General features: G+C 28.6%; 1 protein-coding gene across 1 annotated transcript; it reads left to right on the forward strand.

Annotated features, from left to right (window-relative positions):
* Positions 1–9,471: 9,471 nt before the first annotated feature.
* On the forward strand, positions 9,472–12,485 carry LOC127084633 (calmodulin-binding receptor-like cytoplasmic kinase 2). The gene is made up of 6 exons (XM_051025121.1): positions 9,472–9,879; positions 9,965–10,206; positions 10,345–10,510; positions 10,580–10,669; positions 10,890–11,188; positions 11,919–12,485. The coding sequence occupies exons 1-6, from the start codon at positions 9,645–9,647 to the stop codon at positions 12,240–12,242; spliced, it is 1,356 nt and encodes a 451-aa protein (XP_050881078.1). The 5' UTR covers positions 9,472–9,644; the 3' UTR covers positions 12,243–12,485.
* The last annotated feature ends 2,946 nt before the right edge of the window (positions 12,486–15,431 follow it).

A 15,431-nucleotide genomic window follows, 5' to 3' on the forward strand; every position in this document is an offset into this window, starting at 1 on the left:
ATGACGAAGCCCATGCCGCTTTTGAGCAATTAAAGAAATTGATGGTTGAATTACCTATACTAATAGTTCCAGATTTCTCCAAAGTTTTCACCATAGAAACTGATACTTCTTACAAAGGATTAAGGGCTATTTTATTGCAAGAAGGTCGACCAGTTTCTTTTCATAGTCAAACATTATCAGATAGAGCATAATACAAGTCAGTGTACGAGAGAGAATTGATAGCCATTGTGACAACCGTTCAAAAATTGAGACATTACTTGATGGGGAGCTATTTCATCATCCTTACGGACCAAAAGAGCCTCAAATTTCTTTGTGGCCAAAGAGTTATAGGAGAGGAATAATTCAAGTGGACTTCTAAGTTGATGGGATTTGATTTTGAAATTCAATACAAGCCTGGACAACAAAACATAGTGGATGATGCACTCTCTATAAGAATGAGTTATGCAGCTGTATCCACAGTCCAATTTGACAAATTTGAGGAGTGTGAGACTGAAATTCTAAATGATAAAAAATTACAAAAAATCATTCAAGACTTGCTGAAGGATAGTCACTCTCACCCTGAATATTCTTTTAGAGATCGGAAGTTGTTTTTCAAAGGACGACTAGTGTTACCTAAAGGGTCTTCCAAAATTCCAAAGTTTTTAAAAGAATTCCATGATTCAGTCACGGGAGGACACTCAGGATTTTTCAGAACTTATAAAAGAAATCCAGCAACTCTACAGTGGGAAGGAATGAGGAAAGATATTTAGCAATATGTTGCCACTTGTGAAGTTTGTCATATGAACAAATATCAAACCTTGTCTCCTGCTGGACTATTGCAACCACTGCCAATTCCTACTCAAGTATGTGTTGATATCTCAATGGATTTTATAGAAGGCTTACCTAAAGTACATGGCAAAAATGTGATTTTGGTGGTAATAGACCGTCTTACCAAATATGCTTATTTCATGGCTTTAAGTCACCCTTTTACCGCTAAGGATGTTGCTGAATAATTCATCAAAGAGGTGATTAAGTTACATGGTTTTCCACCAACTATTGTGTCAGATAGGGATAAAATATTTCTCAGCCATTTTTGGTCAGAGTTGTTTAAAGTGGCTGGTACCAAATTAAAATTCAGCTTTGCATATCATCCCCAAACTGATGGTCAAACCGATGTAGTAAATTGGTGTTTGGAAACCTATATGAGGTGTCTCACAGGGACTCAACCGAAGCAGTGGACAAAGTGGTTAGGGTGGGCAGAATATTGGTTCAACACCAATTATAATAGTTCCTTGAAATTGACTCCTTTCAAAGCTCTCTATGGTCGAGATCCTCCCCATTTACTCAAGGGTTCTACTATTCCTTCAGTTATAGAAGATGTTAATGTGTTAACTCAAGAGAGGGATCAAATGTTATATGATTTAAAGTCTAATCTAGTGAAAACCCAAGTTCAGATGAAAACATATGCATATTAGTCCAGAAGACGAGTTACTCTCTCTACCGGTGAGGGTTTATCTTAAGCTACAACCTTATAGATTGAAGTCTCTTGCTAAGAAGAGGAATGAGAAACTAAGTCATAGGTTCTATGGGCCTTATCAAATAATCAAACAGATAGGACCAGTGGCATTCGAATTGGATTTACCACCAGAGAGCAAAAAATCCATCAGGTTTTCCATGTTTCCTTATTAAAGAAAGCTCTGGCTCTAACAAGCAATCAACAACCTCTTCCGCCAATGCTTTCTGAGGATTTAGAGCTCCAAGTATCACCTGCTGCAGTAAGTGCTGCCCAGAACAATGCTAATGGCTTAGCTGAAGTACTTATTCAATGGCAGGACCTACCAAAATTTGAAGCTACAGGGGAACCTGTGGAAATCATCAAAGAGCAATTTCCTTCGTTTCACCTTGAGGACAAGGTGTCTCTTTTAGGGGGGGGGGGTATCGATAGACCTCTCATAAAGAATATTTATAAGAGGAAGGGGCACCAATAAAGCAAGATAAATATTGTCCAATAAAAAATACATATAAACAGTCATTTTAATGGTATCTATAGCAGTTACAGATTCTAAGGGGTAGCAGTTATTATTATTACTAGAGTAACCATTATTATTAAGAAAAGTTATCGAATTTAGAAAATATAAAAAGGGAACAGATCTGTGTTATGATCATCCAGCAGTGGTGAGTGTTAGACACTTAGGAGGGAGATAACCAAACTCTCGAATCTTGGTATGTGTCCTAATATTTTGTACTATTTTCCTATAACTATTATAAGCATAATATTCTAATCTTTGAACTTCCACCAAAATTATTATCAGTAAAGTATTCTTATTCTTTAAATAGAATATTATTCTATTTAGAGCCACTTTCTATCAAAATCACATTCATTAAACTGTTCTAATAACCATAAAATCAATGATTAATTTATGTTGATTTGTATTGAATTTAGATAAACCGATTAACAGAAATACGTTTGAAAGTGGTTCTTATATATTAATCAATTACGTTTGAAAATGATCGACAGTAATTGGCCTTTTCTATTGGCCCCAGTAGTAGGTGCAGAGTTGGTTGTGAACCATTTAATAAGAATATGAATTTTGTATTCACAATATTAATTGAGTTTAGGATTATTCCAATATAGAGTTATCTACATTTCAGAAAATTGTTGTATCCATGGAGAAAATATTACTACTCTTTTTCATATTTACAATCACACCATATGGTCTTGGAGATACGTCTCATTTTCCCAGTAACATTCTCTTTGGCACTGCTTCTTCTTCCTATCTGGTTTCTTTTGTTTTCTTATTCTTCATGTTTATATCTTAATTAATTACGGCTAATTATTACATAAAATATTATTATTGTTATAGTATGAAGGTGCTTACTTGAGTGATGGCAAAGGGTTGATCATTTATGATGTCTTCACTCACAAAACAGGTAGTACTTTTGATGAAAGTAACAGTTGATCAATACATTTTATAGTTATTAGTGATATTCGCAAATATTTATAGTTATTAGTCGTATTAGATTAGATTTTTTTATGTTGGTGATATGCTAAAACTATTTTGAAATTTTTAAATAAATTTATAAACTAAAAATTGCAATTAATCCCTTGAACTAATATATAATTTTAATAATTAAATCTTTCAGTTACATGAAAAGATATAATTATAAATAAACTTTAATTTAGAGATTAATTGTAATTTTTGAAATCCAGGTAATTGTTTAAAAACTAGAGAGATACATTAGAGAGAACAAATATTAAAGATGGAGAGATAAAGAAAGATAGCAATTGTGCTTTACTAAGTTTAATATAGAGAACATATAGTTATTGTTTTCTCAAAAACATATGGTAAATAACGCCTTTAATTATATATTGCCATGTTTAGAATTTGTAAACAATTACTCTTATCATAGATTTTTGAATTAATTTTATTATAACAACTACTAAAATCAGAGTAATTGCATAAATTTTAAATAAGCTAATTCTAATCTATTATCTATTATAATATATTAAAATGACATTCTTCCTAACACAATATTTCAATTTTTTTATATTTATTTTAAAAAAAATGTAACATTTCATTTATAGATTCTTTTAATTAAAATACTTCTATTTTCATATTTCATGATTTATCCCATTATATTATCATTAATTTATTTCTTTTTCTTCCCTATTCCATATATAAATTATATATTATAGAAATTATACATTCTCACCTTACATCAAAATTCAATTATTAAAATTTTATTATATTTTATATTGCGCACTCTAATTTCTTTTTAAGAAATTAAATTAATTAATTTTTTAATAATTCGATAAACACTATAAGAGTTGAGTCAATTCTTACAAAAATCAAATTAATCAATTTTTAATAATTTGATAAAAAAATTATCATAACTAATTTAATTTTTACAAAAATAAAAATAATTTGTTGTCTCTTAATAAAAATGGTAACATTGTTACTATTTAAATCACTCACAAAAAAGAGATAATCGATTTTGTAACAACAATTATAAATATATAATTTATTTTATTTTTCATAAACTAATCATAATTTATATTTTTTTTGTATCTATATTTTTTTCGTCTCTATCAATATTTCTATAAAAAAACACATTATAAAATATTTTACTCCGTAAAAAAATATGCATATAATAGATATTAAAAAAAAACCAATCGCATGAATCAGTTTCAAAGCCATGATAACACCATAAAAACTACATTACAATGTTTAAAATAGAGTAGTCAACAATCATTTTAAATAGACAAACAAATACTTCAATATTCTTTTTAAAATATAATTTTTATTTATATATACGATTATATGTTATAAAATTTAATTAACTAATTTTTAACTAATACGATAAATACTAAGAGAGTTGAGTCAATTCTTAAAAAAATTAAATTAATCAATTTTCAAATAATTCAATAAAAAATCATGAGAACTAATTTAATTTCTATAAAAATTAAAATAATTTGTTGACTATTAATAAAATGATAACATTGTTCCTATTTCAATCACTCACAAAAAAGAGATAATCGATTTTATAACAACAATTATAAAGATATATTTTTTTTATATTAAATATGATTTTTATTTTTTTCGTATCTATCTTTTTTTTTATCTCTATCAATATATCTTAAAAAATAATACATTATACAATATTTTACTCTGAAAAAATTATGCATAAAATAGTTTTTAAAAAATACCATTAGCGTGTATCAAACATATCTTTCAAATTTACCTACCTATTATCTATTATCTATTATAATATATTAAAACATATCTTTCAAATTATAGTTTTATTGACAATTCATTCACTTACTCGCCATATCACTAAAAATCTTATGTGGCATTCTTTCAAGCATAACATTTTAAAATTTCTTTTATTTATTTATGAAAAATGTGTAACGTTTCATTTATAAATTCTTTTAATAAAAACACTTCTATTTTCATATTCCATGACCTATCCCATTTTATTCCTCTAACTAAAAATCATGTATATTCATTGATTTATTTTTCTTCTTCTCCATTGCATATATAATATTATATACTTATACAAATTGTACATTCATATCATATATCACAACTCAAACTAATAAATTTTCATTATATTTTTATATTAGGCACTCGAATTTCTTTTTAAAAAATTAAATTAACTAATTTTTAAATAATTTGATAAACACTACGAGAGTTGAGTCAATTCTTACAAAAATTAAATTAATCAATTTTCAAATAATTCGATAAAAAATTATGAAAAATAATTTAATTCTTATAAAAACTAAATCACTAAAAAAAGAGATAATGAATTTTGTATTAACAATTATAAAGATATAATTTATTTAATTTTTCGTATCTCTCTTTGTTTTCTTATCTATAAATTCTTCTAAAAAAACTCAGTATATAATATGCTACTCCGTAAAAAATTATGCATATAATAGATTTGATAAAAAAAACCATTCACATATATCAATTTAAAACCATAATAACAAAAAAAAACTACACTACAATATCAAAAATGAAATAGTCAAACAATACTTTTAAAGAGGCGAACAAATATTTTAATATTTTTTTAAAAATATAATTCTTATTTATAAATGCGGTTATATGTTACAAAATTTAACTTCAAATATTAAATCTCATTACAATACTAAAAAAAACTATCAAACATATCTTTCAAATTTATCTATCTATCTATTATCTATTATAACATATTAAAATTGTTTCTCACACTATTTTATTAATAATTCATTCACTTACTCGTCATCTATGAACCCCAGACACGGACACAGGACACAACACGGATACAGGCACGAGGACTCTGCTAATGTAAAAATCATAGGACACGAACACGGTTATATATATTTTCTATATTAGTATAATAATGCAATTTATGGACAAAATTTGTAAAGAGTTTAAAATGAGAAGCAAAATTTATGTTTATTTAAGATAAAACAATAAAAATTTCTTTCAACATTTCAAACATGATAATTGATATTCATATATACCTTGTGAAAACCGAAGCAATGGTGCGCAAAGATGAAAAATAATCGGAGAAGATAAAAGAAATTTGTGGAGACAAAAACAGTGAAATATAAAAAAAATAAAAATAAGGAATCCTAATTGTGTTGTTTTTACTGTGAAGAAGTGGAATATGAAAGCTAAAACACCTATTTATTTTTTAAATTTTGAAATTTTTTGAGTTGGGCTTTTTTATAATAAAAATTCTGGAATTTTCTGAATTGGACCGTCTCCTTTATTTGAAATAAGGTGTTGTATCCGTGTCCGCAGTAATTAAATATTTTTTTCTGTTGGACACTTCAAAAACGTGTCTGATACGTGTCATACGCGTGTCAGTGTCGAACACGACGACACACTTTGTGAATGGCGTGTCAGAGCTTCATAGCTTGTCATATCAGTGAAAATCTGATGGGTATTCTTCCGACCACAACATTTCAAAATTTCTTTTATTTATTTATAAAAAATGTGTAACATTTCATTTATGAAATCTTTTAATTAAAACACATCTATTTTCATATTCCATGACTTATCCCATTATATTTTTCTAACTAAAAATCGTGTATACTCATTTATTTATTATTTTTATTTCTTCACTCCATATATAATATTATATACTTATACAAAATTGTACGTTCACATCATATATCACAACTCAAACTATTATATTTTTATTATATTTTTTATTGTGCACTTTAAATTATTTTTAAAAAAATATTAATTATTTTTTAAATAATTTGATAAACACTAAGAGAGTTCAGTCAATTCTTACAAAAGTTTAATTAATTAATTTTTAAATAATTTGATCAAAAACTATGAGATCTAATTTAATTCCTATAAAAATAAAAATAATTTGTTGTCTATTACAAAAAATGATAACATGGTTACTAATATTCAAATCACTCACAAAAAAGAGATTATCGATTTTGTAACAATAATTATAAAGATATAATTTATTTTATTTTTCTTATACTAATCATAATTTTTATTTTTTTCGTATCTATCTTTTTTTGTCTCTATCAATATTTTTAAAAAAATATATATTATATAATATTTTACTCCATAAAACATTATGCATAAAATAATTTAAAATAAATTAGTCAAACAATACTTCTAAATAGACAAACAAATACTTTAATATTATTTTTAAAATATAATTTTTATTTATAAACATGGTTATATTTTACAAAATTTAACTTCAAATAATTAATCTCATTACAGTGCGGACAAAAAACTATTAAACAATTCTTTAAATTTTAACTTATAATTTTCAAATAGACCAACTAATATTTCAAATTATTTCTAATATATTATTTTTAAATTATAATTGCATATATATATATATATATATATATATATATATATATATATATATATATATATATATATATATATATATATATATATATATATATATATATATATATATATATATAAAAATATCTCAATTTGGCGTATAAGACGAGTCTCATTCTAGTTGTAATTAATTTTATATACAGATTGAATTAATTGCATAAATTTTGAAAACAATTGTATACTTTCTTTTCATAGTGTTTCTTTCAAAATTTTACTTATCAAAAAACAAGACAACTTGTGATAGCAATGTTTTAAAACCAAACCGGAGATCCAATCGATAAAACTTCTAATTTAAAGTTCAATTGATTCAATTGGTTAAACCTACGGTCAAACCATTTATTAAATAAACAAATAATATGAAACTAATATTCATAGATATGTCATATATTATCTTATATTCACAACTTAATAAAATAAATATTTCAAAAATCAATTACAAACTTAATACAACAATATCAACAACACATATAATAACACAACATAATTGTATACTTCATGTTAATCTTCATTTAAGAATAATTTGAACAAATTAAAAAATTATAATAAAATAAGTTAAACTAATTCAAACCAAAATTAAAATAATAGAAGATAATAACTAAAATAAAGTTTAAATAACTAAAAATACATAAATTAAATAAGATAGAATACAAAAAATAAAGAATATAATATACTTAATTAAAAAAAAAATCGAATTGAACTACGACAAACAAGTAATAATTGATATTGACTTGAACGACAATTAACATTGAGCTGAGCATCGTGACTATGTTTGAAAGAGACGTATGATGATGATGGAGTATAGTTGAAAGAAAAACTATAACTAGTGAAAAAACTTAGAAGTTTGTATGGTTGTAAAAAAATATGTAATTATTTTTTGTGATTGTGGAATGTATGTTAAGTTTTAATATTGACATATTAATTTTTAAATACTTGTTTATAAAATGGTCAATTTGATGCATTTTTTTGAATTGGACAATTTTACAAAACCGGCTCCGAGTCTTTGGTTCGAATGGTTTTGGACAGTTCAATATGATGTTTTCGATTTTGACTCATTGACAGTTTTGAAAGGTTGATCCAATCGGATTCATCTCCAATTCTCGATTCAACTGGTTGAACCGGCCTGTTCAATCCGTTTTTCAAAACATTGTGTGATAGTTTTAATAACAATACAATTAAATTACTAATTGCATAAATTTTAAATGTTTAAGCATAAATTTCCTCCATCTCTTTAATATTGAAATATATTTTTAACATTTTTCTTTTATAAAATATCGGAAAACTTAATAAATCAAATTTAAATTTATTTCCAATTATTTTTATATAATATTTTATTTTAAAAATGTGATTAGAATAGTTTATAAAATGACACGGGATACAACCCGTTTGATTCCGTCAAGAAAACAATCATATATATTACTTTCAATTATGTGATAAGAAGGACAATCTAATTCCGTTTTTTTCTTTATATAAATTTTTTTATGAAATGACACAACATAACCAATTACATTCAAATAAAAAAGTATACATAAATATTGCTCTAAAAACTGAAAAGTCTAAAATCTTATTATCATGCATTTCAATCTTTTCATTATAATGGTTAAAATTTGATTGAAATACTTCATAAAATAACACAGATATAATCAGTTTAATCTAAACAAAAAAAACATAAATATTAATCTTAATATTCATTTAAATATAATTCAACTATCAATATATTTTATATTATATCTCATAGTTTTTCTTATACTCCTACCGTAATTAAACACTAATATGGGATTCAGTCAATCATTCAAGGACTCTACAAGCAATAACATAGACTAACAAATGAACATTGTAACAAGATTTTGTCAGTTTTAATAATACTATTTCATTTCAACATAACTATTTGTGGCATTTTAGTGTCGAAAGCATTTCTCATCTTAAAAACAAAGACCAAAGCAAAGTCTTTTCAAGTCACATATGTGAAACCGCGTAATTAATTAATTGATAATGACACATTAAGGACCAAGGACCAACTCCAGCTAGCATTTCTGTAGTTTCTTGGCTCCTGATATCTTGACTTGGTAGGTAACTGATAGCTACTTTTCTTTATAAAAATGTTATACTTTGAAAGAAAGAAAATAAAAAAACACTTTCATAGGACAAGAACAAAAACAAAACAAAAATGTTTGAAAACCATGTATGAATGAAACTACATATGAAAGCAACTTAGAAAAACATATCTCTTTTGATTATTATATAGCTAAAAGAGAGATGATAATGAAATTGAATACTCTTTAGTTTCATCTACCAATGAAAAAACCACCAACTTCAACTTTGCATCAATCAAACCAAAGGAAGAAAAATATTGGCACAAATAGACACAATCCTAAGGATGATGATTATGGTACCATGACAAATTTCAAGTATGTTGTTAAAAAGATTTCAGGTCTTTTCACATTGATTCTGTATGGGAAATCAAAAACATCCTCAGAAGCTGTTGAACATGATTCTGCAAGGAATAATAATAAAGTCAGAGGAGTATCATGTAAGTATGATGAATAATTAACATATGTTTTCTTTATCATGTTTTTTTACGGTCAACCCTTTATATTAATGGTGTTTCTTTGCAGCTTCAACAGATGTATCATCTGAAGGTTCTAAGAGTTCATCAAAATGGAAATCTTCTCATCCTTCAACACCTTCTAGCACTTCAAGTAATCAAATTGGAACTGGAAATTTTTCATTTGAAGAACTTTACAAGGCAACAGGAAAATTTTCTCCGGATAATAAGATTGGAGAAGGGGCGTTTGGGATAGTGTATAAAGGAAAGCTTTATGATGGAACCCTTGTGGCTGTAAAGTGTGCTAGGAAGGTATGATATGAAAAAGTTCATTTTTTGATCATTGCTAATCTCTAAGATCTGGTTTAAATATGATTGAGATTTTCGCGTGTTTGGTTTTCCGTCGACGATTGAAATTACTGCATCTGATATAGTAATGTTTGTTGACAGGATGTACAAAAGAAGCACTTGGCTGAGTTCAAGAATGAAATAAACACGTTATCAAAAATGGAGCATCTGAATCTTGTGAAATGGCATGGATATTTGGAGCATGGAGATGAAAAGATTATTGTTATTGAATATGTTAATAATGGAACTCTTAGGGAACATCTAGATGGTAAGTTCAAGAACTGACCTAATGAAATTTATTACAATTTTCTTTATAACAATCAATTGATATATTCAGGTGTGAGAGGAAATGGACTTGAGATTGGTGAGCGTCTAGATGTAGCAATTGATGTAGCTCATGCAGTTACACACCTTCATATGTACACAGGTATAAGCCCTTACAGAAATAGCGTATAAGTAAAAGTCTTTTTGTCAGGGCCGCCTTTGAGGACGTGTCGACTATCGTATAGGGTTTAAAATTTGTCACGGTTAAACCATACCTAAATAAGCCCTCGGTGGTTAAATGGTTTTAATTGTTTTGTCATGGTTGAACTTACGCAGAACTTTCAAAAACTTAAGACTCTGCTTGTATTTTGATTGATTAACAGATCATCCAATCATTCACAGAGACATAAAATCATCAAATATCTTAATAACAGACAGTTTAAGAGCCAAAGTAGCAGATTTTGGTTTTGCTAGGTTGGCTCCAGAGGACCCTAATGCGACTCATGTTTCAACTCAAGTTAAAGGAACAGCTGGTTACTTGGATCCTGATTACATGAGAACACGCCAACTCTCTGAAAAGAGTGATGTTTATTCATTTGGAGTGTTACTTGTTGAAATGATGACAGGAAGATATCCAGTTGAACCAAAGAAACCCCTCGAAGAAAGAGTTACAATTAAATGGGTAAGTATATTATATACTTGTCAAACTATTCTCCTTATGATAGTGTTCATATATTGGACTTGGCATGTGAAAATTAATAATAGATAACTTGATTTTGATAGACTTTAGTTCTAAGAAGCGAAATCATGCTTTAACTTTATTCAATGTTGAACTTATGTTTTTTTAGAGGCGGCAAAACAGGTTCGACCCGCCGAGAATGTCTATTTTTCCTGCATTTTTTCACGGCACATGCGAAGGTTTTAAGTCCACACCTTCTTATGTGTCCGCCCCGTTTTCTTGCGGGCGTGGACATTAACATAATTCTTTCAAACTTTATAAACAGTGTCTATTGGTCCGTCCCTCCTCTCCTTCATTTTTTTGGGACGGGACAAAATTTTAGCCTCGTATCATCAACTATGTCCGTCCCATTTCTTTGTGGAACAAGGCTAAACGGGACAAACTTCCCCGTTTGCCACCCCTAATTTTTTCCATACCTCAGATTCTTAGGGAAAATGAGTCTAATAATTCAAAAGTTCCGTCGAAAAGATAAGTAAAGTTTGACCAAATATCATTCAAGTCAGGGATCAAATTTGACTTGACTTAAACTCATTAGCCACCTTACTCAAACCACTTAGTTTTCTTATAGATAAAGCTATAAACATGGACCAATGAATCTTATTATGCAGGTAAATACACTTGCAATGAATCATTGAATTGACAAGACTAACACAATTTGCATGTGAATATGCAGGCAATGCAGTTATTAAAACAAGGAGAAGAAGTGATTGCAATGGATCCAAGGCTTAGGAGAAGTTCAGCCTCAAACAAAGCTGTACAAAAGGTTCTCAAGCTTGCATTCCAATGCCTTGCACCAGTACGAAGATCGCGGCCATCGATGCAGAATTGTGCAGAGGTTCTATGGGACATCCGGAAAGAATACAGAGACAAAGTATCTTCTCGTCCTCGCCTCGCTTCTCACCATTCAGCAGATTTTCCTCAGAAAGATTCGAGAAAGAATAGACGTAAGACATTCGGTATTGAAGATGACAAGAAATATAAATTTGTGTCTGCATAATTAGATTCATTTTTTAAATTTGTTCATTGATTTTTTTTGAAGTATTCAAACAGTCAATTGCTAGTACAGTACAAGTCTTGTTTGTATTATGTTCATTACTTGAAGCTATTAGTTTCATGAGATTTTTTTCTCTTTTGTATTTTGAAATTCTCAAGGTTTTGGTTTGTTGAGAGTGGAAAGTATGTTTTGATGGCCTATTTGATGTGAGACTGTGAAACACCTCGTAAGACAATCTTTTCACAATATTTGCTCTTCATTTTCTTTCTAGCTCCATCAATTTCAACCCATGCTTCCATAATCCATACAGTATCACTTTTCATTCCAACAGTGTTTTTGTTCTGTCAAACATGAGAGAAGAAATGACAAGTTCACTATAGCAAAGAAAATGGTTGTGCTAAGTGAAAGCAACTTTTAAGAAATAAGGTTCATTTACACAAAACCAGCCACGAAGCCCGACCAAGGTCAATTCCTATCTTCTTCCTCACTCATCTAAAATCGAAATGTGCGACGTTTTCACAAGTTTGTGAGGTAGCACGAAGATTTTATGATGATTTTCTTCTTCAAGAATTTTGTACACGAATCAACTCCCACAAGCATGAAAGAAACTAATAACTCATCTGATTCGGCGAGTCAACTCATGATTTAGTCAACATTAGTCAAAATTCATGCTTTGTAACTTATTATGCAAGTAAGTGTATGATGACTATGCAAGGTGGTTAGTTTCTTAAGAGTTTGTTGTTCATTGGTTAAGTTTGTTAGAAACTACTAACATGGTTTGTTACCATGTATAAATATTTGAGATTAATTTTTAATGAAAGTAATCTACCTTAATTGAACAAAGTTTCTTTCCAAACTCATTAACTTCATTCTTATTCTTCTTCATCATAAAGTTCACCACTTTGCTCCAACAAATTGGTATCATAGGGTTGGATTCGATTAAGTCCTTTTACATTGACAAATATAAGCATAAGAATCAACTTTCAAGGTTCAGTCCTTTTTGTATAATATCATTTGTGAAATCCCCTACAAGTTTGCTTAGAGGTTCAAAGTCAAATTATACTTGGAAGGCCATGGAATTCTTTGAGACATTATAGGTCATTTTCAACCATTTGGGACTTAAAAATTTTCAAGTTGCATTCCCAGATTTTTGTGTCAACTTCAACATGCCATAACTTTGTGTTCAAGCATCCAAATGCAACATTTCTTGTTACATTGTGATCTTTGATATGATGTCAACAAACTGCAAGAAGAATGGGATAAAAAATCCTCATGAGCAAGATGCCCCATTGAGTTAAACATGGTGACTTGGAACTGAATAAATCAGCATGATCGGAATTTTGAACTTCACTAATTCTCAATTACAAGCTAGTTTACCACACGTTTTGGACCTAAACATGATTAATCAAGTCTCCATAAGTTAAATGACTCATAAAACGCATAATTTGGCTGAGTTTTGATGGTTTTGCAAATCACACTTTTCTCACATCATGAGCAAATTCGTTTTGCACGTTTGAGATCACCAATCACTTCCCTATAAATAGAGCAACACATTTGCTTCATTCTCAAGCTTGGAGAGCCAAAGAACCTCTTCTCCACTCTGAAACTCTTCCAGAAAATTGAGCTATCGTGTTTTGATTTCTAGCTTGTTTCAATTCAATTTCTTGATTCTATTAGCACATTCGGTCTCCTCTGAAGCTTTTGCAATAGTTCTCAAGCTCTAAGACCTTCTGAAGTGCCTTGACCAGATCAAACTTCTTCAACCTCCGATCATCATTTGAACAAGGTAGTTCTGAGCATCATTTGAACTCAAACAAGTTACCACAATGTAGTCCTTCACTCTCTAATGTTTTCCCCTAACTTATCTGGTGTTGATTGATGGTGTTCATCATTTAATTTTACTTTTCGTGTCTTGCTAGCTTCTGAAACTTCTCTGAAATTCTCCATGCTCAGTTTAGATAAATGAATTTTGAGCATGAGGTCGAACTCATGGTGAGGGGATGATCACATTGGTGGTAGTCGCATGTTCTTACTTTGCCAAACAATGAAGCTCCGATGAGGGATCACCGAAGAAGATGACCGGGTTTGTTTCATGCCATCTAAGTAGGCTATCCGCGTTGGCATTTTGAAATGTTTTGGTTGATCAATTTTGAATGTGATTCCATGTTTTATTCTGGCTATTTTCCATCATACACCCTAGTCAGATAGTTGTTGGATCTGCCACATCAGTTAATGAGGTCAGATTCAACGCCTTTGTTTTTTTCTGTTTTTTTATTTCTTTTTCTTTTTTAATTTAAATTTAATTTACTTTAAAAATTCATAGAAAAATCATTTTTTATCAAAAAAAAATTCCAAAATAATTTTTAAAATTTTATTTTATTTTTCTTCATCTGATTTTTGTTTTCTTGATTTTCTATTTTTCTTGGATTTTCTCTTTTTTCCTTTGTTTTAATTGGTTTATAAATAATTTTATGCATTAAAAATTCTGAAAAATTTATTTTATGTTTCTTATTTTATCTCCAACATTCCGTAATTTTCTTGACCATTTATTTGGTGTTTTGAAGGATTTTACGGATTTTCTCTTTTATTTCCCTTTTAAAATTCATTTTAAAAATATTTTTGATGCATTTTGTTTTATTTTCTTGCATTTTATGCTTGTTTGAGCTTTGTTGACTTCTGTTGGCCTTGGATCTTGGCTATTTTAATCATAGGTCTCATCAAATTCAATGGATCTTGGGTGTTGATGTGGTGAAAACCATAATCCACCAAGAAGGATGATTGGTTTTATGATGAATTGATCAATTATTTGATCCAATTTGGGTTTGGTTTCTCTTGTCTTCTTCTTATTCATCTCTTTCTCTTCTTTTTTTTTCTCTTGATCAATTGGATGGTTTGTGTCCATGATGTTCATGATGTGTGGATTGGTACTTAATGAACTTTCATCATTTTAAATCTACCTCCTAATTGGTCATGGATCATTTAAGGTACTTTGGGTTGATGCATAAGTTTGTCCTAAGTATCATGAATTATTGATTTATGTAATGTAGCACTCTTCTAGCCTTTGTGCTTGATCCATCCTCTTTTCTTTTTTGTGTGACATAGCTTTAGGAGAATGATTTACATATCATTTCTTTAGCATGTATTAATACAAATATTAGTATTGGCCGGACTCAGATAGTTGTGACTTCTACA

This window comes from Lathyrus oleraceus, chromosome 5 (genome assembly GCF_024323335.1).
Source record: "Lathyrus oleraceus cultivar Zhongwan6 chromosome 5, CAAS_Psat_ZW6_1.0, whole genome shotgun sequence".
NCBI classification, from domain to species: domain Eukaryota; kingdom Viridiplantae; phylum Streptophyta; class Magnoliopsida; order Fabales; family Fabaceae; genus Lathyrus; species Lathyrus oleraceus.

Coding starts and splice junctions, on each gene's coding strand:
- LOC127084633 (XM_051025121.1), top strand. CDS start 9,645: ATGAAAAAACCACCAACTTCAACTTTGCATCAATCAAACCAAAGGAAG. Junction 10,670..10,889: donor ACACCTTCATATGTACACAG/GTATAAGCCCTT, acceptor ATTGATTAACAG/ATCATCCAATCATTCACAGA. Junction 11,189..11,918: donor AAAGAGTTACAATTAAATGG/GTAAGTATATTA, acceptor GTGAATATGCAG/GCAATGCAGTTATTAAAACA.